The 25,959-nt window shown below is 43.1% G+C and overlaps 2 protein-coding genes across 8 annotated transcripts in view; one reads left to right on the plus strand and one right to left on the minus strand.

The window, feature by feature from the left end:
- The window catches only part of cdc14ab (cell division cycle 14Ab), a 22,149-nt gene extending 14,405 nt beyond the window's left edge, over positions 1 to 7,744 (plus strand). For 6 of the 7 annotated variants that reach the window (XM_057840339.1, XM_057840345.1, XM_057840343.1 and 3 more), the window contains one exon: positions 1,878 to 7,744. In XM_057840339.1, the coding sequence (XP_057696322.1) occupies positions 1,878 to 1,926 (49 nt within the window). In that variant the 3' untranslated portion in view covers positions 1,927 to 7,744. The remainder of the gene's footprint in view (positions 1 to 1,877) is intronic. The other variant, XR_009063782.1, reaches the window with a different exon arrangement.
- LOC130918554 (gastrula zinc finger protein XlCGF57.1-like) lies at positions 4,734 to 25,737 on the minus strand. The gene is made up of 3 exons (XM_057840346.1): positions 25,301 to 25,737; positions 16,636 to 16,719; positions 4,734 to 14,768 (listed from the first exon to the last, which is right to left on the minus strand). Exons 1-3 carry the CDS (start codon positions 25,407 to 25,409, stop codon positions 13,576 to 13,578), a joined length of 1,386 nt encoding a protein of 461 aa, XP_057696329.1. The 5' UTR covers positions 25,410 to 25,737; the 3' UTR covers positions 4,734 to 13,575.
- Between the last annotated feature and the right edge of the window lie 222 nt (positions 25,738 to 25,959).

A 25,959-nucleotide genomic window follows, 5' to 3' on the forward strand; every position in this document is an offset into this window, starting at 1 on the left:
GGTTTGATTGCGGTAGGAAGAGAGGATGCCAATGTCCGCTAGTATTTCATCCGATCGTACTTGTACGCTTATATTTGATATGTTTATGTTCAAATCACTCGGTTTTGTATGTGTTTAAGTTCTACACAATTCCGGATGGGAAAGGGTCAAAGAAAGGCAGCGGTAGTCATATGATTAAACAACGTTTATGATACGTGCGATCACAAAGAGACAAAATTTGCCAAATGAGCAGTGTTGGGCAAATTACATAAAAAAAGTAATTAGTTACTCACTACTTCTTCCAAAAAGTAAGTGAGTTAGTAACTGAATTACTCTATAGTAAAAGTAACTAGTTACCTGGCAAAGTAATTATTTCCGTTACTTTAAAAAGAAGTTGTTGTATGTCAAAGAATTTGACATTTTCTGAGCAGTATTCGAGTCAGTTGAATAGAGAAGAACAGACAGGTAGTTGTGTTATAGAACCTTGTAATATTTATTGCACCTCACAGCAACAGATTTATCCTACACTTGAAGTGCAAGAAAAATAAACAGATTTGAATTGCTTACGACAGATGTGGACAAAAGCTTTGCCCCGGGACATAAATGACACTTTACATGCATGTTCTTTCCTTTAATTTCGACCAACTTGAAATAGGGTTTATATCTCCACCTCGCAAAGGACAAATTTTCCTCTGAATGCTCTGCCATCATATCCCTCTGCATCTGTTTTGCGTGTGTATGTGTGTGTGTTTGCCGCACGCGCTGTTCCGGTTTGGGTGTGAAAACACTGACGTGCGCTATTAGGCTGGAGCCTTTACGTCACAGAACGGGGGATCGGGTGAGATTTGACAACAACGCGGCCATATCGGAAGCAGGTCTGGCTCGCGGGACATTAAACTTTAACTTGCCAGTTCGATAAAGAGACAAACTCGTTACTAAGGCGAAGAACAGATCTGTGATCAAACTTAAGGATGTGAACAATGTTGACCCTTACGAGCGAGCGAGCGAGCGAGCCGAAGACAAATGGATTAAAGATGTGGACGGGCTTCCACAATTACGCGAAATTGACCTTCTGCTGTATTTATTGTTTGGTGTATGTTATTAAACTCATCAGCGATTCCGAAATGACAAATTGCTAGGAACAGTTTTGCTGCGGATGGGTGCAGGACCTGCACATTATGACCGTATCAAACGGCAACTAAATCGTTCTTGCAAAGGTAGGATATGTGTGTTTACTATTTTCATTGCCATGAACCTTAACGCACCCCAAGTCTTGGATGACAAATAAAGAGTAGACTCACTACGGCTGGTAGTTTCTTCAATTTATTCAAAGTAAGTATCGCACCGCTTTTGACCGTCGCTAACGGTAACGGCGTTGTAAAGGCGGAAAAAATAATTGGACTACCCCGTTACTGAAAAAATATCACCGTTACGTAACGGCGATATTTTTATTTTATTTTATTTTTTATTTTATTCCCAACAATGCAAATGAGCAGTCCCAGCCTCACGCGAGTCTTCGCGGATGCAGCGCGTCTGACCGACAGAGCCCCGTGTTAGTGGTTGGACACTCGCACAATAGTATCGCTCGATGGACATCATTTACTTTTAATGCTGCCCCGTGCATTTCATCAAGGCAGCAAAAGAGAGAGAGAGAGAGAGGGCGTCAAGCTAAGTCGCTTTACCGATCGCCGTCACGCCATCGTTTTTTCAAACTTGTAAATTGGCAAAGCGAAGCACCGTAGACTCACTGTTTATTGTTGCCATGGCTGCCTAATGTTGAATTCAAGATTTACGCATCCAACAATTCAGAAACGGGCCTCCCCATCGTGAGATGAAGGCTGTTGCTCTCGAGTGTCATCGAGGTCTCCAAACGCTGACTCTTGTTTTTGGCCTTCCAGTCGCTTCGGTCAGACCTGGATACCTTCAAGAAGATCCGACGCACCTTGAGGGAAAGGAAAAAAACGGCAGACGCTTAGGATTTCTCCCAACGACACGCTCGGCGGCTAAAACTTTGACCTCGACGGGCGACGCGCTGGCGTGCGAGCCAGAGCTTCTCCGCCCGCATCGGCCCAAAGAGAAAGGGCGGCGGACGGCCTTTGATGAAGACTGACGGACGGATGGCCGGCCGCGTGTAGCTGACGGCGGCCTTCTACCTCCCGGCCGCTTTCCCAGCGAGGCGTGTCATTTAATCATTTCAAATCAACTAAGTACGGTTCGGGGTATTCCATAAAGGAGATTCGTCAAAAGCCAGATGTATCAGTCTGCCTTGAGATTGGAAACACCGGTTCCGAAGTAGGTCATCTTAACTCGTTTGCTCCCAAAAACGTATAAATACGTTCTATTTTTAATTGTTTCAGTGTCCCAAAGACGTATTTATACGTCTTTTACGTTTTTTTTCCCCAAAAAAGACATCTCTGGCTTCTGATTCAATTGAGGTCCAAAGCACAAAGCTGAAAATCCATTTTAAAGCAATAAAACTGGCCACCGGAGGGCAGTAGCGTAAGGCCCGCAACCCTATTCGACACCAACGAGAGGCAAAGCCGGGGCGCCGGCGGAAGACGACCGAACGGATGCCAGGCGGCGGACCATCGAGCGGAACAACCGGTAGGACGCCCGGGATGCCGGCCGCCGGACAATCGGGACCACTAGATGCCGTTAAGCCCGTTCTTCCTGCGAGCAGAGCCCGCAGACTCCAAAAAATTCAGCTTTTTTGAGGGAAAAGTTTAAGCGGCGGTCGCGGCCCACGATACCGCCATCTTTTAGTTAGTTATGAGTAAATAAATTGTTACTCTGCTATCAAAAGCTCTATTTGTCTGGTTGGTTGTGATATTTTGTAAAAGGAAAACATTATTCAGATATTTGGGATGTAATTAAAACAAAAAATAGCTGTGTTAAAGTCATGTTTGAAATGTATGCTTTCACAAAAAGCTCAATTTCTCTTTTCATCAGAAATTGGAAAATGGCTCAAACTATGCTGATTTCTAAAGAATGGAAAAAGATGAACTTACTTTTTTTCTGCTGAAAGAAGAGAGTCTAGTCTTTCTTTTGGGGGGTTCCATGTTTAAATAGCAATAGAACAGAATTTTCTGCGGGCCTTGCAAAATCAGTCAAAATCCAGTCAAACGGCCGGGAGCGAAGGGCCTTGCTCCGGTAAAAATGGCTATGAGTTAATGAACGGTTCCAATTTTTTTGGTCATATCTGATTATTTGGCGTGCCATTTCAGACTGCCTCTGTCTATTGAGCCCGTTCAATTATTACGCATGCGCACTAATCGGCAGTCCGACGCGCTGAGCAACTGACCGGCATGTGCAGAAGCATAAAAGAAATGACTACATATGCTGGCTCTGCATCATTCTAGGGTGATCATATTTAGAAGAAGAAAAAAAAAAAGCCTTACATGAACATTCCCCAATTAGTCTCATATTCAAGGTTTATATGGATCGATAGAACGCACGCACATACGGTCAATTTGCCCCACCCGACTCTCGGCCAATACGGTACTGCTCATTTGGAGCACAGAAAGAAAACTGAGCATTCTCAGGCTTTTTAAGCGCCCCATTTTATTGATTTTTTAAATGGCCGCCGTCAAGCCCGCCTCTTCCCTAAAAGCAGAGTTCAATCTCGGCGCTAGCTAACGCTAACGTACAGCTCCGTCGCTGCCGTCTTCCGTGCCTCTCGCCCTTTGCTAACGGGGTCATCGCTGCACGAATTTCCATTTGGGAGACTTGATAGTTCAGGCCGCCTGTCACATCCTGGGGAAAAAGTGGCCCTGATGGGATTTTAACCCCATACGAAAGAGACCAAGACGGAATTTGAAATTGTTAACGCCTCACCCGAGTGGGGGAAAAACACCCAAAAATGGGATTTGCGAATGAAGATCTGCGGTATGAACCTAACCTTGGAGACTCCTTCGGTAGCTTTTGTAGTTGATAAAAAGCCTCACTTTTATCAAATTCAAGTGAGTGAAGTTGATATCATTGTTTTAAAGCCAGTCGCTTTGGAACCTTTTTGTTGTATTTGTTCTTCCTTGCTGCTATGCTTGTTTCATCCAGCAGAGTGTGCTGTGCTGTACTTTTTCATTCATTTTCCATGCCGCTTTTCCTCACGAGGGTCGCGGAGGTGCCGGAGCCTATCCCGGCTAACTACGGGACGACTGCAGGGTACACCCTGAACTGGTTTTTCGTTAGGGATAAAAGTATTATCAGCCTGTCCTATAGGCCAGTGTTTTTCAACCGATGTGCCGTGAGAGATGGTCAGGTCCGCCGCGAGCAATCGTCCAATATCATTTTTATGTTTTTACGTCGTCAGGCGGAGTAGGTAGAAGGTTTCGGCCAAGTGCTGATGAGCGCGCTATTGCTCGTGTTGCGTTCAAGAACTGCTGGAATTTCTAGCCATCAGCGACCTTGCTGTCCACGTGGACCCCATAACGTCTACTGTACACCATTTGATTAGACTCGTCAAGTGTCTATATACAAGAAAGTGTGCTCTCCATTTTCTCCATATGTGACGAATGTCAACCCTTTGCCCCTGCCGGTGTTTTATTCCAACATATTGTCGAGGAGGGCAAGGTAGCTAAAAATCCGAGCAGTTCTTGAACGCGACATGAGCAGCTATCCGCCATGGTACCAAGCAAGCTTAAATGTCATCTCCAACTCAACACCTGTCGCTTCCAAACAAGTCGAACTATAAAACACAGAGAAACAGGCAAGTTTTTTGAGAAAAACTACAAAGTTAAATGAGAAAGCCCTCAAAGCCTTACCTTGTTGCCGAACTTGTCGCGTAATCCAAAAAGTCCCGCACTGTGGCAGAGACATTGATATCACCTGCCTGCTAAGCCATTGTCAGCAAGAGGCTCGGCCCTGATGCAGTTAAAGACATAGCTGAAGTCCCCCTGTCTGATAATTATGAGCTTTTTAAGCCTAACTGCTCTAAAACAATAAAAACAGAGCTGTAGAGCTTTGTGTGTTTCTTGAATTTCTGCCAGGATATCAGCTTTGTGTTCATCTAAACAGGCTCAAGTTTCACACTGAGTAAGTTTAAATAGAGAAAATATTTTCTAGTGAAATATACTGTACAGAAAGTCATTTTGAAACATCTTTGGTTTGTTGTGTGACGCCGCGAGGTATTTTTCAATGTAAAAACGTGCCGTGACTCAGAAAAGGTTGAAAAACACTGCTACAGGCCGTACTGGCACCACGCTTGGAAAGTGAAATTGGCTCCACTACGCTGGATCTATGTGTTCAATGCATTGTTTGCATAGACCATACCCTTCCAGACTCTTGTCAGGCTTTAAAGTTCGACTCAGAACATTGGTCACCAGCCAGAAATATGTGTAGGCTATATGAGAATATCCCAAAAATGAAAATCTAGGTGTTGCTGTTTTAAGTGCTACGTTCATTCTGGCAACACTGAATCTTTATCAGATTGTATAAATACATCTAGCAAACATTTACAACAAGTATTGGTGTCTTAGTGATTTCAGAGTGAGAAACGGAGCTAGCTCATTTCTCGAAGGAAACGCTTCAACCCAAGTGATTTGCACCCAGCACAACGAAATCTATAGTAAATTGAGCTAAAAGCTAATGTGTCATATCCTAAAAATATCACAGCCTACAGTGTATTGAAAGATATGAAAAAAAAAACAAAAACAAAAAAACACCGTGGCCATAAATGGCTGAAAATCAACCCAATTGCTACCACACCCTCCTAAATTGGAATCATGGGCAAAATGGAATAAGACCAAAAGTTTCATACTACAGTGTCTATGAATATGAAAATCTAGAATAATACACATACAAATATATATATAAAAATGAAAAACTACATGGTGCAGCGTAGGCTATACAGCATTACTCATCAATATCACTTTCATCAAAGTGATCATCCCATACAGCTCTGTCCCAGAAAGATTCTCGCATGCTTGGCACCGTCATCAATATGTACTTGCAGCGGGGCCAGGCCATTTGGGGGCCCTGCCCTGAGCAAAATAATGCCAAGGGGCCCATATTTTTGGCCCGCCATTACGTCACAGTGTACTGTGAAAGCCATACATGCAATCCAACCCATACGTCCATATTTTGTATATTAATCAAATTTTGTTGCACTGCATACTCAAACTTCTCACCCCAAATGATTGTCAGTACTTAAGTAGATGGTGCCAAACCTTTTTCTAAAAGCGGAAAAGAAAGGAAGGAAGAACTTTTATTTTTTAAGCTTGTGATCAAGTATCAAAACTCACAAAAGCCAAATAAAGCAAACTGTAGTAAACAACATAGAATATAAACAATTTCACAGTCTCACAATGTACTGTACAGTCACAACCAGTACACAACTGTTGTATAAAGTGAAAGTCAAATATCACAACAGCAAATGAATTATATCGTCAGATAGTTCATAAAACAAATGAATTGCACAAACAGAAGCCATGACTAACTTACAACTAAAAGCTTCCTTCAAGTATAAAGTGCAAAAAATGGAAACAGAGGAAACTTCAAGAACTTTTGTTTTTTAAGCTTGTAATAGTATCAAAATTTACATAAATTAGCAATCTGTAGTCAAATAGAATATAAATTAAACAATTTCAGTCTGCACAGCCTTCTTCAAGTGCAAAAAATGCAAACAGAAAAACAGTTCAAAAAAGGGCAGCTTGTTTCTAAATACATCTGTCACAACTTGGACAAATTTGGAATATTCATTTACCAGCAGTATAACTGGATGCAGAAAATCATCATCCCAAAGTGAAGCTGGGATGATCCTGAAATCATATATATATATTGTGAGCAGCTTGTCTTTGAGGATATTTACAATTTTTTATTTTTTTCAAATAGAAAAGTCATTATTACCAACGGCAAGGTTGTTCAGCAGGAGCTATTTTTGATTAGGCGGACAAAAAAAACTGGTTACCTTTTCCACCTCATTTCACACATCTATGCACTTATAGAATGAACATAAATGAACTTTATTGAATACATCTGTTCTCTTCAACAGCAGCAGTGTCTTTGGCAGAAATAAAAATGTTTTAAAATTGCAACTTTGGCAGAAATCAAAATGTATTAAAATGGTAACTTGATGTGCACCTTGATCTCATAACTATGTACACAACATTGCCAAGCATTACCTTGAATTGTACACTTGGGGAAATCATCTTGTGAAGAGGACGGCACTCCACCTCCAATTCCAAGATACTTCTCAATAGCTCCTTTGAATCATCCAAAGTACAAAATTCAATTCAATTCAATTCAATTTTATTTGTATAGCCCTCAATCACAACAGAAGTCTCAAAGGGCTTTACAGAGGCAATATGATACACAATTAGAAATGAAGCAACAAAGATGAATAGATGCAGTTCAAGTCCTGGGTATCCCCTATCCTTAAGACCCTCCATGCCGGCAAGGAAAAACTCCAAAGTCAATTGGGAGAAAAATGAGAAACCTTGGGGAGTACCACAGTCAGGAGAGATCCACTCCCAGGACGGATAGACAGGAACTCCAGAACGGCTAATGGGAATTAGCAAGCGAAATTATAGTCCGTAAAAATACAGTGGAGTGAAGATGCAAGAAGAAGTCCCTCTAGTCAGATGAGACGGGGGTAGCAGCGAGGACGTCTATCCAGCCAGGGGTCCGGACAGTCAGGAGGCTGCAGCTGAAAAATAGCCCCTCTCCAGAGGGGAGGGGGGAAAGGGGACACCGGGTGACTAGTGATGAAGAGACTAGACAACTAGATATTAACATTGGAAAATAGAAATAAAGTAAGACAAGTGGTGGGTAGAGTAAGAAAAGGAGATAGAACTCAGCGGCTGTACTGCCCCCAGCATTATAGCTTCTAGTGCAGCTTAGACTAAACTGTGAGTCTACTCCGACTTCAACTAGCCTAACCATAAGCTTTGTCGAATAGGAACGTTTTTAATCTAATCTTAAATGTACAGACTGTCTCGGCTTCTTTAATACTAGCTGGAAGCTGATTCCTTCTTTAATACTAGCTGGAAGCTGATTCCATAAAACAGGGGCTTGGTGGCTAAAGGCTAGCTCCGACAGTACTTTTATGAACCCTGGGAACTACCAGTAGACCTGCATTCTGAGATCGGAGTGTTCTGTTGGGGCGGTATGGAACCAGAGCATCGGTGAGATAAGGTGGCCCCAACCCATTAATGGTCTTAAATGTAAGAAGAAGTATTTTAAATTTAATTCTAAACTCGACTGGAAGCCAGTGAAGTGCCTGGAGCACAGGGGTGATCTGCTCTCTTCTATTGGTTCCTGTTAAAAGTCTTGCTGCTGCGTTTTGGACTAGCTGAAGACCTTTTAGAGAGCTTTTAGGACAAGCTGCAAGTAGGGAGTTACAGTAATCCAATCTCGATGTAACGAACGCGTGAATTAATTTTTCTGCATCGCTTTTAGATAAAATATTTCTAATTTTGGCGATGTTGCGCAGGTGAAAGAAAGCCGTTCTACAGGTTTGTTTAATGTGTGCTTTAAACGATAAGTCATGGTCAAATAAAACTCCTAGGTTTTTAACTGTGGTGCTGGAGGCTACACTTACATTGTCCAGAGTGACTATCTGGGCAGCTAAAGAGTCTCTAACACTTTTCGGGCCTATTATAAGGACTTCTGTCTTTTCAGGGTTAAGCAGAAGAGAACTGGTTTTTGGTTCTTCCAGTTAGCGTCTATAATTGATAGTGCTAGGCTTTCAAAGGAGTTATAAATGTAATTAGATTTACTTTTTGGGCTCATACCTAAACAAGAGTGTGATATTACTGCCACCCCCCCTCCACGGCCCGTGCTTCTAGCTGTGTGAAAATTCATGTGACTTGGGGGTGTGGATTCATTAAGTCTAACAAAGTCATCCTGCTGAAGCCAAGTTTCAGTCAGGGCCAAAATATGAATATTATAATCCCCAATTAAGTCATTAACTAACAGAGATTTGGGCGAGATTGACCTGATGTTTAATAATCCGCATTTTATATATTTATTAAGAGCTATTTTATTTTCATTTTCACTGCTATCAGGGGCTATATGTATTAAATTCTTTGGTCTCGTTCCTATAGTACTCTGTTTTCCCCTGTTCACTATACGAGGCACGGACACAGTCTCTATCTTCTGTCCTGAATTTTGGATTTGTGACAGTTTGGAAAGAGGCGAGTGGTCACTACTAACAGAGTTGTGTTTTACACTACAACACTGCGCCCGGGCCCCCACTCTGAAGTGTCACTTTGGGAGACTTAGTTTGGCGGCCAAATTTCGAGTTAAGAGAGCAGCACCGTCCCAAGTCGGATGAATGCCGTCTCTGCGCATGAGCCCGGACTTGCCCCAAAACGCGTGCCAGTTATCAACAAAGACTATATCGTTTTCTGGGCACCATCTAGACAACCAGCGGTTAAATGATGAGAATCTAGAGTACATCTCATCATTGACCAAATTAGGCAGAGGACCAGAGAAAACTACGGTGTCCGCCATCGACTTAGCAAGTTCACACACTGAGGCTACGTTTAATTTAAGCACCTCAGACTGTCTCCGCCGGGCGTCGTTACCGCCTGCGTGAATCACGATACGGCGGAACCTCTTCCTACTCTGCTTTAAGAGCCTGAGGTTTCCTTCGATGTCACCGACTCTGGTCCCTGGGTAACACCTGACAGACACCGCCGGGTGCTTCACGTCTCTTACTATGGAGCTTCCAATTACGAGAGTGTCTGGTTCAGCCGGTGTGTCGCTGAGGGGGGCAAACCTATTGCTGATGTGAAGCTGCTGGTGCACTAAGGTTGTGCGTTTACCACTGCGCTTCCCCCGTACAGTCACAAATCCGTCCTTAATTTCCCCCGGCTGCACGGGGCTCGCTGGGGGGCTAACTGCGCTAGCAATCCTACTACTGCAAGCACGACCTGCGGGCCCTGCCACTACCTGGCTATAGCTAGGACTAGCTTTCGTCTCTAGAGTGCAGAGCCGTGCTTCTAGCTCAGAAACCCTGGTCTCCAACCCTGAGACTAAGCTACACTTCCTACAGCTACTACTGTCCTCGACGAAGGAGCCAGGGTGCTCGCTATACATACAGCACACTGAGCAGAAAAGACGGGAGGAAGAAGGCAGAGGGCTAGCCATAGCTTGGATAAGCTAGGCTAGCAAGATAGAGCTAAAGAGGAGAGTAGAGTAGTTTTAACCCACGACCTGTTAAATCGTGGGATAAAACAAATTAAGGAGCACTAGGAGAGCCGAACCAGCCTAGGATCGATTCTCCGATGTGTCCGTGGGATAAAACAAATTGAGGAGCACTTGGAGATTAGCGACTAGTAGCAGCGCTAACAAACGATACGCTCACCGGATGTGACGTCACGTTCAAGCCAATATGATGACATGGCACAAAATTCAGCCCAGGAAAATATTCGTCAACAAAAACGTGTACTGTGGGGAGTGCGCAACTAATTAAGTGGATTCACCGTAGGCTGATACGTCATACTACTTGATAATAATGTCCGATAGAAATGAAATGACTATAGCTACGCTCTCCAGTCCAAATGCGTATTATGCCAATATTTCCTTTTACTACAGTCAGCGGAAGCCGTACATTTGCCGTTGCACACAGGCGACAACTTGCTCTGCTTGACTTGATTCGCTCCGGGCCTAATGGCAATTACCAGTACGACATATTGACAAGCTCAGCTGACAACAACGTTCAAGTCGGAGTGTCTTGCGCAACAACATCAACAACATGCTGTATTACCTTGATACTGTTGTTTCTCTTCTTCACCGATTGTCTTCTTCTTAAGGATAAATTCTCTTCGACATATTAGTGCATTTTTTTTCCCAAGCAATTTTGAGCACCAATCATCGCAAAGCAGGTTCAACCTCACTCCCCAGGTTGCCAGATTGTAATGACAAGAAAACGGATGTTTGCATCAATAAACGGCAATGCGCGCCACATTATTCACGATGCTCCATTAACAACGTAGAAAATGAGGTTGCCAGATTGGGGCCCTGAAGGGAAGTGAAATTAAAAAGCTGATGTTTAATAACAAATTAAAAGAATGAAACAATGAAATGTAATTGCTACAAGGATGTTAAGACTGTTTCTCTAGGCACAGGGGCCTTTTGACAAGAGACCACTTGGGACTCGTGATTGGAGGTAGCAGCAAAAGGTCAATGGGCCATCGGAAGGCCATTCGCTTTGGAAGCTCCCTAGGACCAGAGGACAACAAAGGGCAACAGTCTTCAGGCCGGACGACAACGTGGGGTGTCCAGCAGTCCGGCCATATCGACAGCAGACGTCTTTGATTATCATTCATCACATGTGACAATAATGACCGGGATTTCCGTGGACATAATGACTCTAATCACATGACCTCACATCCTCAGTTCTTCACTCACATGTATAAAATACTGGGCAAGCCGGAAAGACTTGGTCAGTCTACTACGATCTTTTTTGGGCTAGGACCAGGAGTAGTTCACTGACCCAGCATGCTGCTTAGAACTCCTCTGTCAGTAACTTAGGGCGATAAATTGTTGACTTTGAACATGTCGTCGTTATTGGAGTCCTTTAACGAAAACGAATGGAACCTTGAGGATTAATCATTTAACAGGTCATTTAAAACACAGGTTCCTTTAGGCCCCCTAGTGGTCAGAGGCTCTAAGCAGCTGCATAGTCTGCGTATAGGCTGGGCCGGCCTTGCTCGCAGGCATACAAGAACGTCTTTGTTTCACTTTCGGTTGTCTTGCTACTACCTGCCAAACACGAGAGCCGCCAAGTTTTGTTGTAGTGGTGGGAACCTCACAAGACCCTACCTACAATGCTCACGATAACAATGATCTCACGATATGGCCATTCTCCATACATTGCTCAGCAAGTCGTTCTAAGATACAACTAAAAGAGAAAAACAATTTTCATTCTTTTGCTGGAAGTTTATCACTAGTAGACGTCCATTCCGTTTGAACTGGGAGGGACGGAGGCGACGAACAAACATTCCTTCCACACTTCAAACGGATCGGAAGGTGATTTTCAGTCACTCACTTCCTGTTGATTTTGGGGCATTCACAGGTTACTGAAAAAGGAAGTCACGCCACTTACATTGGAAGTGAGTCCAAATCAACAGGAAGTAAACGACTGGCTGTGAATGCAACGCTTTGGCGCTGGCACCGTCAATGGCAGCTAGTGAGCTAACATAGACAGAGTTTGGTTGCATTTTTTTTTTAACAGTAACACCTTCTTAAAACAATATATCAATAACCTTTTGGGCTTTAAAGTATCACCTTTTATTTTTTTTGTTCCACCCCTAATTTGTAGTCATCCACATCGCTGCCAACTCCCCATCCTCAGTGGGTGAAGAAGCACACATTTTTCTTTCATAATCGCTGCTTGGTAGCTTGCACTCCCTCCCTCCCTCCCTTGTTGGGGGAATTAAGAATTCTGGCAAGGCCATACAGGGAGAGTTGTATTATTTTACTGTACATTTTTGGCGGATAAAGGTGGCCCACATATTTACTCATCGTGTTAAATGCAGGTCGCTCAAGTTTCTAACTTGACAAACAGAACTTTTCGCCTGACATCTTGGGGAATATCGACATAACCCAGTCCCGTTGGCTCGTCCGATGCCCCTAAAATCATCATCAAAGAATGGCTTGTTCTGAGCAACGGGAAAAGGAGGCGAGGACTGAATCAAAACGCTGTTTTTATTATGAATAAAATAAACAAGCACTTTAAGCAGAGTTGAGAGATTTTCATCGGCGGGGGCCGGTACGATTCAAAGCACAAACCATTTCAATCATGAGTGTCCAATTGAGATGACTGGGTATTAGGACCAAATGAAGGATAAAAAAAGAAAGGACTACTAGATGAAAGTCGTACTGTTACTACCAGAAAAAAAGTCCCATTATTATGTAGGGGTAACGCAGCTGAATGAGCAGCATCTGTACGTACTTTCTGTAGCGCTTTGCTGCCTCCGCCAAAGTCAACAATAATGAAAGCCTCTCGTGAGGCTGTGTTTTACAATCCCTTTCCAAAATCCATCATTTTTAGCTCATTAATATCAAAGTATCATCAGTAGAAGGATTTATACGAACGCTGTGTCGTAACTCCCACCAACACGCCTTCCGTGGAGGAAACGGAGCCGAGGGGCCCGGGGTCGGACGGGTCAATCGCTGGGGAAGAAGTCGCCGCCGAGGTAGCCAAATCACAGCGCGGCGGCGGCGGAGCTCCGGGGATTTCTGAAGTTCGCCCCGGGTATCTCGAGGCTTTAGGTGTTGCGGGGCCGCGTCCCGGTCGACGCACCTACGCAACACTGCGTGGTCATTGTGGGGCAGTGCCTTTGGAATGGCAAACCAGCGCAGTGGACCCCATCTTTAAGAGAGGCGAACGGAGGGTGCGTTCAAACTATAGGGGGACGATCACACTCCTCAGCCAGGGTACGGGAAAAGGGGGTTAGGTTGAAAGTTGAACCTCAGATCGAGGGGGAACAATGTGGTTTTTGCCCTGGCCGCGGACCAGCTCTTTATCCTGGCTCGGCACGGGAATTTGTCCATTCGGTCCACGTGCGTTTGGTGGATTTCTCCGGTCTGGAATCTTTTGAAGGTTTGCTTTTCAGTGAATCCTCAATCAAAAACTGAGCAGGATAAAGGTTATACGGCAGCATGGGTTCTCGTGTGTCGGTTTAAGTTGCTCTTGCTACTGAATCCTTGGCCACAAAGTGAACAGGAAAAAGGTTTTTCGCCAGTGTGGGTTCTCGCGTGGACTTGTAAATTTTGCTTCCGAATGAAGCCTTGACCACAAACCGAGCAGGAAAAAGGTCTATCGCCGGTGTGGATTCTCGTGTGTATTTCTAAAGAGCTCTTGCGACCGAATCTTTGAGCACAAACTGAGCAGGAAAAAGGTTTTTCGCCAGTGTGGTTTCTCTCGTGCGTTTCTAAGTTCTGCTTTCGACTGAATCCTTCACCACAAAATGAGCAGGAAAAAGGTTTTTGGCCAGTGTGGCCTCTTGCATGTAAATTTAAGCTGCTCTTGCAACTGAACCTTTGACCACAAACTGAGCAGGAAAAAGGTTTTCCACCTGTATGGGTTCTCGCATGTGAATTTAGGCTGCTCTTCCAACTAAATCCTTGACCGCAAACTGAGCAGGCAAAAGGTTTTTCGCCAGTGTGGGCTCTTTTGTGTGTTTCTAAGTTTTGCTTTAGACTGAATCCTTGACCACAAATTGAGCAGGAAAAAGGTTTTTCGCCAGTGTGAGTTCTCGTGTGTACTTTCAAGTGTTGCTTTTCAGCAAATCCTCGACCGCAAATCGAGCAGGAAAAAGGTTTTTCGCCAGTGTGGGTTCTTGTATGTGAACTTAAGCTGCTCGTCCAACTGAACCCTTGACCGCACACTGAGCAGGAAAAAGGCTTTTCTCCAGTGTGGGTTCTCATGTGTCTGTCTAACAAGCTCAAGCAACTGAATCCTCGACCGCAAAATGAGCAGGAAAAAGGTTGTCCGCCCGTGTGCCTCCTCATATGACCATCGTCATTATAAGGCCAGTGTGACGTGGCGCCATTTCTATCTGCTTGCATTCCTTCCGTTGAGCCGCCGCCGCACGGAGGCTCCGCCCCTCCGCCTGCCTCACTCTTCAAGGGCTCACCGGGTTGACTGGTGATACCTTCCTCCTCTTTAACGTATGGCAGCTCTTCCTCCTCCTCCTCCTCTTTGATTGGAAGTTGCTCTTCTCTCTTTTTCTGTTCAGGGGGCACTGGCTCATCCTGTTTGATTTGGGGGAACTCAACATCCTCTTTAACGCCAGGAGATTCTGGCTCCTGCCACTCAGCACCAAGATATTTTCTGGAACCTGCAAGATACAAGAAAACCATTGATATTTTTTATGGACCACCACCACCGTGTAATCAGCCAGTCTTTCCTTTGCGGAAAAAAAAAGTGATCCCTAGCGACTTGACAGTTCACGTTTTGCGTATTCAGTGCAGGACGCAGTTTTAGTATTTAGCATTCCTCAGAAAAAAAAAAAAAAAATAGTGAGAAAAAAATAATGCGGTTTCATTTTGAGGCGCAAGAGACACCGTTTCGAATTGAGATGCGACCGAAAATTCGACTCCAAAAACGATCGGCCAAAAACTACTTGCAATTGCAATTTTGTTGCACTTGTTTTAAAGACTGAAAGTTTACCATGGAATAATGTGAAGAACCCTAGTGCTGTGGTGATGACGTCATTCAAACATGGCGAGAAAGTACAGCTTTACAAATCGTTAAAAGTGAAGGAAGTAAAAAACTTCAAAAAGCACAATTGCCTTGTTTGCTGTCTGTAATCACACTTCATTTTCATTCCCTCCATTTTTGGCCAAAAACTGGACTTTTGTGTTACACTGCATGCCTTGCTCTGTCAGTTGCATGACGCACACGTTGGGCTTCAGTGATAAGAAGGCGTCATGTATCTCTTTATGCCCTATGTCAAATACATTCTGCTTGTTCTCCTTAAATTATGATATAAATGCTTTTTATATTATGTCGGGTGCCTATGAGAAAAGGTACTATCTCCTTCTATCCCCAGAGGGGGAATTTATTCATTTATTAGTTGTTGCAGCCTTAAGAAACTAGTTTAGACAGTAGTTTAGTCTGAAAATTGGCAAAAATGTGAATTGTTGTTTTCCAGAGTAAAAGCAGATTTTTGTTTATGTCCTACTTTCACCTAACAAAAATACAATGAAGACATGTCAAAATATGTACAACTGAGAAGTGAAGGAGAAAAGATATCGTCATCGCACACACCATATAATTGTTTGCATTCGCCTAACACATATATAGTCTAACACATACATATGGTACAGGTTTTTGTAGGCACCGTCTAACTGTTTGCATTAGTCTAACACACGTAATATAATTAATCAGGAAATAGTATCATTTTCATATTTACGGTAGGACTACACTACTAATATAAAATAAATAGCACACCATAGTTGAATGAGAAGAAATAGAAGAGATACACAATGCCGTCTTATCACAAGATTGACGCACCAACTCTGGCAATCAGCTCTACCAGCAAACTCCAAGGACAAAGCGCTTTGTCCTAAAACAAGTACAACCAGCCCGGACAGCAAAGTTGATAACGGGTCTCCCAATCCGCGCACGAACCTAAGCCGCCCAAAACCAGCCACAGAGGGGATGGCCCAAAAGCAACGCCCAGAAACGCCTTCGACAAGGCCCGCCTCAGCAAAGACTTTAAAAAGACTGGACACTGAGATAACACAGATTTTTTTCTGCTCGGAAACATATAGCCTTGTTTTGGATCCAGAAATGTCCCTCCGTCATCTGTTGCCTTGTTTTTACCATTGTCGACGAATAAATTGTCAACCTGTTTTCGGTGAGTGTTCTTCAAGCTTTTGAAACATGGAGTCAGTGCAAAGGGTTAAAATAAGAGGACACGCGAGATTCGGCCTTCCCGGCGGGCGCGCGCAGAGCAGCGTCAGCCGAGCGGCAATTGTTTTGGCTGGTGCTGTTCTCAGGGGCGAATTTCAACAGAAGTTATATACAGTATATTGGTTATAATTTTGAGAATTCAGACACGTTTAATGTGAAGAAGGTCCTAAACGATTAGTTATCGATTGTTTCACTTCCACTTAAAACAAAGCAAATCTTTCACAGTGGAAGTCTATTGAAGTAAAAAAAAAAAAAAAAAAAACTTTTAAAAAAACGTTTGGAATGACCTTGAATGTGTATGAGCTCTTCTTCCTCCTCCTCCTTGATGAATGCAAACTCTTGGCTATCAGGACAATGAGCTTGGCTGACATCTGCAAGACCGAGACAGCAAATCGTTTACAAAAAAGGAAATCTTTGGATTTGCAAACAGTAGTCAAGTCGACACAGTGGTGCAACCTTATGTCGGCTAATAAGTCCAAACACTATATTAGACTGAAACACATTTTATGCAACAAATCACCTGAAAATTGAACACACATACACAAAATGGATGAATTAAAAATGGAACACATCTCTACCCCTCCCTCCCCCCAAATTTGAAGAACAAGAAATGGCAATTTCTGGAGGAATTGCAATGGGGCTTGGCAGATTTAAGACCCGCCCAGTCGATTTGAGAACACGTCGTCCTGTTCATATGAAGTCCCCTCGTGTTGATCTGGGCACATTTCTGAGGACATGGTAAAAGACACTTCTTAAAAGAGAAGAATTGTATTCAATGATAACCCAGTAACAACATGATTTCACCATTTCAATGCAAAACATGACATGAAACTGTCCGACGAGGAGAGGAAAGCCAGACAGTTGCTTCAAGTAGTATTAAACTGTGTTGTAAGGGAAAGTGTCAGAACGCAGCATTTTTTTGTATTTTTAGAAGGATCCTAACCCTAAACTTAGAAGGGGAATCTTGGTATTATTGTACAAACAAACACGTTAACTCATTTATACATTTTCATGATACAGTTGTGGTCACAAGTTGACATACATTTTAAAAAACATTGTCATGGCCCTCTTGACTTTGCAGCTAATTCTACAACTCAGATTTTTCTCTCGCACAGTGATTAGAATAGATACTTCTTAATGACAAAAGTGGTTCTTTTATGACTGTATTTTGGATTAACAGAAGAAAAAAGACCGATGATGCAGGGTAAAAAATATACATACAGCAACATGAATGATTCATTTTGGTGACTTAGAAAGTTGTGACAAAGAAATGAGCTTCATATCCTGGCCTCTTAACTTCTTCAGAGTGACGACGGTGGTGACTCTCTCTCTGAGGCCAGTTAAAGTGGGTACGACAGGAGAAAAAAAGTCTTAAATAGCATTATTATGTGAATTAGAATCATATTTTGAGATGATTTGACTATATACAACAATCTAGCAAAGCACAGATGATGAGAAAGTAGTCTTTTAATCTGCCGGTTAGCCGCCACGCCTACCATTATAGGGCTCTAGCGTCCCCAACAGGTGGATGACGTCAGCGGAGTCACCATTTCATCCGATTTAGTATGCAGCCCATTGAGTGGGAATTATTCACAACGAGGAAAACGTGACGAAGAGAGCTTCAAAATGTCATCGTTTCAGTCTCTCTACCCCAATATTTTTACAGGATATTCTTTTTATCCAAGTATTTTTCCCCAATAGCTAAATAAATGGCATGATCATGACAAATAACAGTCTTGTGCTAATTGAAATATGAAATGCAGTGTTTCCCACAGGATTTTAGGAGACTGTGGTGGGAGGGTCTCTGACCCTCGGGGTAGGGTGTGTGTGTGTACATTTTCAAGCCTGGTGTATCTCTTTAGACCACTGAATGTAATATAAATTGCTGTATGCGGTGTCGCCGTATGGCGCCGAATGCAGCTGAATGCAGCTGAATGCAGCAGACAGTAGTCCCGTAGCCTGGTACACCAGACTCAGCGGCAATATGTTCCAATCCGCGGTAAATTCGGTTTTACATGACCAAAAACACATCGAGTCGCTAAAACCAACAGTCTGTCTCGCGCTAGCCATGTTGAATATGTTGAAATGTCTCCCGCTAGTTTCTTGTCGCTTTACCGACGTCGCGTCAGCCCGTCGCTGATTGGTCCGCTCCGCTGTCTATTTGCTGTGGCTGGCTCCGCCCTGGAATTTTTTTTCTGCTGAATGGTGGCCAGACTCATACTCTCATAGTCAGGCATGAAAATGGGTCAGGGGTTAAAAAGGTGAGAAGGGTGTGGAGGAAATATGTTCCAGTACACTGTACACCCCAACAAAATATTGAGCTCTGTCGACCCACACTGTGTTTCAGCAGGGCCGTGCAGAGACCGGTGGAGGGGCGGGTGCTCGTAGATCAAAAGGGGCACATGAACAAGTATTTAATACATCTTAAAACAACATAACTTCAATTTTAACCAGCTTTAGATAATAATTGGCTGCGACTGTGACATACTTAAATTGGGAGGGGGCAACAGTGAATAGAAATCAAAACTGTCATCAACACTTTCTGGATGTGACTCAGTCAGTCTGCCTCTTTTCTTCCTTCAACCTCTGCATCAAAACTTCCTTCCTCAACTTGTTCATCTGAGAACAAACCACATCAGATGGTCACTGAGCCACCAACAGCACAGTTTTCTCAAAACTATTATTTCATTATTATCCATACTTAACAACTCTAGCACCTAATGATTAATAAAGCAATGACATAAAATCTTATAGAAAAATAACATTGTAATTGTGTTTATAATTGTATTTAATACCCGACTATCCTTGCAAAGTTGTTCTTACCAGTCTGCTATTCACCCAGCTGATGAGGTATCCACTGCCTTTAGCAGCCTCATCCAACTCCTTTTTTTATGCCTCAATCTCCTTTCCCTACGAGGCATGTCTATGTAATGAAATATAAATATTTTTAAAAAAACAGACTCCCCGGTGGCTTTTAGTTTTAAAGCTTTCTTAATTTCTTTCTCTCTCAATAACGATGGAGGTAGATTTGTGTTTTTGTTACTTCTATCAAAAACAAAGTTGCTTCAATCAAAATACAGGATATACTTTTAATCCCAAAAAAGTCACTTCAATAAAAAAAATTGTTTTTGATTCCAAAAATAAATTTGAGAAGCATTTGAAAACTATTTTTCTTGATTGAAACAAATTTTTCCATTGAAGTAATGTTGTTTTGCGTTTGGGCCACATTTTGGCTAGGACATTTGTTTCTTTATTATTCAATCAAATAAGTTGCTTCAAACAAAAAAAAAAAATATAAGAAGAAAAACTTTGCACATGTGTCAATCACCGTTTAACAAAGCCTGAGAGGGTTTGAGTAGACTCACTATGAAGCATTTAATAAAGCCAAGCATTTTCTTACTACTTTATTCTTGTTTAAAAAATAATTTGGTGGGGCAGTAACATGTTTAAAACTTATCATAATTCTTACATTTTGAAGTGCTTGAAAACCATTTATAAATGATACTTTGGTGAAAAAAAGTGAAAAAACACGTCTTATACATATGTATCTTTTTTCCAATGTAAAATCTGAATAAATACATTGAACACGCACAAAAAATGGGGGGGCGCTACTTCGCGGTTTTCACTTATTGCGGCGGGTTCTGGTCCCCATTAACCGCGAAAAACGAGGGATCCCTGTATTTCTGAAAAGCTTTAAGAAGCAAGAGTCATTCCCACCACTCGTCGGGCCGGTGTTGTGCCGACACCGGCCGGCAGCTCAAGTCCCAGCCGAAAATAACTCGTCTAAGGCGGACGACGGGAGCGATGCGATGCGAGGCGACCCCTCAATCCGAGAGCATGCCGCTTAATTTGACTCAACAATGTGTTTCTACGTTTATATTACCGCTAAATACACAAGCTTGACGCCAATTTAACGGGAGCTATTTTTTTTCATGGGAGATTTGGCTAGCTCTGGCAGTGTTCAACGCAAGCTGCAACGAATGGCAGTAACGTTTTTATATCGCAAAATGTAAAAACGATTGAAACCATTACTCACCAAATTCAATCTGCTGGCAAATGCAGGCAAATGTGTAGGCTGCGCTCTGGTCTGCCCCGGTGTGGATTAAGGCCTGCTTTTTGTTTTCGCAGCTTTGCAATGCAACCAAAGGCTCTCCGAGCACTCCATGTACATGTAAAGAGTGCGCGCGTTTGGAATAATGGAACGCAGCTTGGGCCGATGATTGGTTCTTGTCAGCGAAGCATCTAGAAGGATTTGCTGACTGTCCAAGTGTCATTTTTTAAAGAACCGATTTCTTAAGTGCTCAGTTTACGTACTAAGTTAATCACATGATGATAATAATAATAATTAAATAAAACCTCCCGACCCCCCCTCCTCCCAAAAAGAATTTCTCCTCGGATCTACGCAATTCACGTAGGTCGCTCTTTTTGACTTCAAAACGGCGAATTTCGCCGAAAGGTGAGAGATTTTCATGCCTGCATAGCACAGCTATGAGTCTGGTGTACCAGGCTAGTAGTCCCATTTATGAACGCGACCTGTTGGCGCGTGTGTCTGTGTGTGTGCACGCACGCGCGCGCGCGCTCTCGCTCGCGCGGGTAGTAGAGTGGAGTGGGCTACAGCTGTGTAATCGGCTGACTGACGCATCTGATTATTATCTTTTTTTTTTTTTTTCTCGGCGGGGGGGAGGTCAAACGAGACTGTGGCGGTCTCGTTCATTGGTGGGAAACACTGAAATGATAAAAATGCATTTATTCAGGACGACATGGCAAAACGACTCCATAATGGTCAAAATTAGGGATGGGCGATACCAGTGATTTTGGATTCGATCCGATACCAAGTAATACCGGGGCCCTCCCGGCGGAGAGCAATTTACAGCTCGTTCCCCTGCTACTACGGACAGGAGAGCTCACCGGGGAAGACAAACCGGCTGACGTCGGAGGACAGCGTAGCTGCCAAATGGTCAACACGAATGTGGCAAAATAATGCTTTACTACACGGCAAAGACATAAACAGCGAGAGTCATACGAGAGCAGCTGCAGTTGTTGTGCAGCTAACATGTGAGGCTAATGTGTATGAGGAGAGCTTTTTACATGCCGTCCATGATCAAACGTCAGTAGTGTTTACTTTGTGTTAGAAATAGCCGCGAATACAGCGATGACAAAGTTGCAATTTCTGATCGGTCGGAAAATTTGACAGAACGCAGGCTTTCCCCTGCATATTAATAATCATGGTGCTGCGCCACACACACACAAAAAAGCGGCCACACCTCGCCGCAGATGAGATTTTTTTTGCGTGTGTAATTCTAATGTGTCTAATGTGTCATTCTAATTATTAATTTGTATTATTCAACATGACGTCTAAATGAATATAAGCTCATTTTTACGCATTATTTGCCGTAAATCGTCTGAAATAGCACGACAAATACAAATTGTTCCTTTACACGCTTTATTTTGAGAAGCGCATAAGTTCTCCTACTGAAGGTTTGCGCCTGGAGTACGTCGGCACGGAGATGGAAATGGGGAGAAAAATGCACAGAAAGGCATTTGAAGTTAATGAATTTACCTCTGGCTTAAACTGTAAAAACGACCTTAATATTGACATTGACGTAAGTTCTTTATGGTGTGTCTTTGATCCGAATCGTCGACTCCTAGCATAGCATTTTCTCGGCGCTGACGTCACTCATTGTAATTTCAGATGAAGATTTGGAAGTACAGCATTTTGGAAAGACAAAAGTTCCTGAATACGAGGGCCCGCTAACAAAATGACCATTATTGTTGTGGTGATCTAGACCGTCACGTTTCTAAATATTGGATTAGCGTCTGAAGCTAATGACATATTTCAGAGCATGGGACACACGCTCTCCGGTTCCGAAGGTATTAGCTCTCACGTTCTGAGGAGTAGAAATAATCAAATTGTTATGGCAAGCAGTGTATTTTCATGTTTATACAAAGTTTTCAAATGAGGCAAGATCACAGCTGGAGACGCAGAGCGCCAGGTTCAGCGAACTCTCAACTAAGCAAAATAGCAAACAGAATCTAGCTGGGACCCAACATGGACATAAATGGCAAAGTTCAAGTCATGGCTGTACCACACAAATCAAGGTGAGTGTTCTGCCTTTGGCGATCTGTGTTATATTCTATTATTGACATTTTGTATTGAAATGCATGCCTTTTAGTTGATGGCGCTTTCGCGGCCAAGTGGGGGCGCACTCGCGCTTGTTTACGCCAAGAAGGGCGCTTGCACATGAAGAAGAGCGCTCACGCCAGAAGAAGACAGACTGCTGCGAAGCAACCAGCGAGTGGGCAAGTTAGAGAAAGAGGAAAATACAGCCGTGAACCTACGTTCATTGTTGGAGCTTGTAAAATACCTCCACAGAAGCAACGCCTGTATGTATAATTTTTTCTGTTGTTGTTATGTATTTTCCACTCGCAGTCGGACATTTAGAGACAGTTGTGCAGTTGTTTGAAGGATGCTAATGCTAGCGGACGCATGCTAACTATTTGTGTTATTGTTGTATTGGAAGCTAATTATCATTTATTATTATGATGCGGGCATGTTTGTTATTGGGGACGAAGTTGATTGTATTATTTCTATTTTTTAGTTTCACTCTTCAAGTGATGGTGTTATAAAGACGGCCAAATAAAGTCAACAAATCACACGGACGCCTAGCATCGTCATTTAAGAGTTTAGCTCGCTGTAATAGCCAGGACCGAGCCTAGCGTCCTGGCGAGGACAGTACAGTGAGTGTTAAGAATCCTGCAGCTATTATATTTATTCATTATAAATTCATAATTGTATTATTTTACCTTAAGTTCTGGTGTTGAAAAAGGTTAATTTCCTATAAACTATAGACATGATTATTAATGTCTATAACCTGGCATATTCCTTATACAAAAAATTACAAGACAGATGGCGTATTTACATTGAAAGAAGCATTTTTCATCTCAATGAAAAAAAAACATGATATGAATTTGCACTAACAAATCAGAAAAGTAACTCCAACAAAGACTTCAGTCTGAACTGAAGTCGGATTGACTACATATTTGATTTAAATCCAAATGGGTACAACAGTGAATGTGTTTCAGAATATGGACCAGGTCAGATGTCATGATGTCAAAAATGGCATCACAGACTGATGAATGGGGAGTGCTGCTGACGGCAACTGTCGGCCATTGCGTTGACAGCGCCCATCTCAACAGTCAACTGTGAGAGAGATTTGTCTGCAATGAACAGAGTAAGACATTTAGTCAACTGTACAATGTAAGTTAGAGATGCTTGAGTGTCTTCATTTCCTCGAGCTCATTTTTTTCTTATTCCTGTGTAGCTGAAGACAGACTTGAGAATCAGGGGGACCATCTTGCAGCACGCCTCCCTAAAAATGGACTATTTATTGTTGAGTTCCCCTTTTATTTTTAGTCAGGTAACATCAAATGTTCGCAGGCAGGATGCAAACTTTGCAAAGGTTAAGGTTTTTGGAAAAAAATGTTGTGAAAAAAATCTTACTTGTCATGATATGAAACAAATTCACCGCGGCACATAATGGGGTTGTCCGACTAACGCGGCCCACCACCACCACCACAGCTTTAAAAAATCCTAGGGGAAACACTGCACCGGGCACACGAAGAGGGGAATAAGCAGAGTATAGTGCTCTCCCGGCGGGGGGATGTGCGACAAGCCGCCGGCTGAGGGGACAAGGAGCACGTCGGCCACAAAACGCAGGCCACCTACATATTAAAATGATCCCAGTATTTGACATCATACAAAACACGATGTTTACTCACTTCGTCGTAAGTCCCATGGTCCCCCAGTAGTAGGGCTTGTTTTGGCCAATACCCACCGGTGAACAGGAACCTTTTGAAACCCCAAAAAGTCACACACGCCTCTCCCTCGTACAACAAGATTTTTCTGGAGCCGTTTGTTTGGCGTGATGCGAAAATAAACGTATTAATCCGCAAAATCAGCTAACTCCTTAGTCCTTCTCATACAACAGTACGGCTGTATAGTGAAGAGTACTCCTCCCTTCGTAGATGCCACAGCGCCCTCTTCCTCAATGCAAGACCGTAGCAGGAAGTCTGTCGTTTTGGTAGCGCGGCATTCAAAAAATTCAATAAATATATCAATCGCTTCTTCACACATCCAAGTGATCCATTTAATTCAGGAGCATAAAATACCGCTCCGCGTGTATTATGAAATAAACATGCTTTTTCGTGTCACAGGCACTTTAAATAGGGCTCATTGGGTACTAATGCCAACAAACACTACAAGGGGAAAGTCAAAGGCGCGGATCTGAAAAAGACAATCCTTGACATGAACAAGTCAGGAAAGTAAGTCACTTGGAGCCATTTCAAAGCAGCTGCAGGTCCCAGGAGCAACAGGCAAACAGTTGTTTGTTACTACAAAATGCATGGCACCGTTTTGTCACCGCCACGATCAGAAAGAAAATGAACGCTATCGCCTGCTGCTGACAGAATATTGATCAGGAGGTTGAAGTGTAAGCCTGGGCGATATGACCCAAATTGTTATCATGAGTCAAAAAAAAAAAAAAAAAAAATCTTATCAGTTGATATTGATAACTATCACCACCATCATTTTTTTCTTTCAAATTTGAAGTCTGACTTTGGCCACTGAGTTTAAGTTGACAAAACCAGATGCCGCTTTGACCAATCTTTAATGTCAGATCAAACATGCATGCTTGGTGACAGAGCTACTACACTGCATTTCCCAAATATAAGGAACATTGCACAAAGTGAAGTCAACAAAATGCAGAAGATTGCGCATGAGGTCATCAAAATGCACAACATTGCACACAATCTGACCCACAACCCTAACCCCAACCCCCAAAAAGTAAATCAAAACATGCATTAAATGTTTTGGGGCTATTTTTTGTGTGTGTTCTAATCATTTGCAAGCCATTGTATGTACTACGATGAAATGAACGTCAAGCGTGAACCAACCTTCTAGTCTGTGAAGAACATCTTTAACGCCACAAAGTTCTTTAGGGAACTTTTCTGCCGCCGGTGTTGCTCTCCCATCCATTTTCCACACTCGACGCATTCTTCTCATTAACGGCTAGGCTAGGCTAGGCTAAAGTAGGCCGTAAAGCTTCCCAGACGGCTTCTGAAGGTTCCGCTCAGTGAAGCGAGGGAAATAATGGAGAGAAAAACAGAAGGGAGCAAAGAAAACAGTCATGGTGTAGCAACCAAAACTGTGTGGGTAGTCATTTCCGTTCGGGGGATTCGTGTCACAATATTTACGCTATGTGATCCAAGAGAGCCAGACTCTCTGTCCCCTGTTTTGAGAGGAGCGGCAGAGGGGCCAGGGAGGGTCCTCCCTGTCATGTGATCTGCTGAGGAGTCATGTGCATTCGTAAATGTGCCTGATCAAATCTGCAAGGTGCTGGCGCGCTCGTGCCTGAATAAAAAAGATTCAATAGACAAATTTCCTGCTTGCAAGAGTCTGGCTGCAGCCCGCCTCTCTCAGTACCCTGCGCCGCTCGTCTCAGTACAGATCCCGCAGACAGGAAATGACGCAATATCGCAGCTCTCAGTCTCCTCAGACCGGAAATGACAACATAAAGCAGCGCTCGAGCTCCGAGCTTCCGGTTTTATTTATT

Source organism: Corythoichthys intestinalis, chromosome 7 (assembly GCF_030265065.1).
Source record: "Corythoichthys intestinalis isolate RoL2023-P3 chromosome 7, ASM3026506v1, whole genome shotgun sequence".
Lineage (NCBI taxonomy): Eukaryota > Metazoa > Chordata > Actinopteri > Syngnathiformes > Syngnathidae > Corythoichthys > Corythoichthys intestinalis.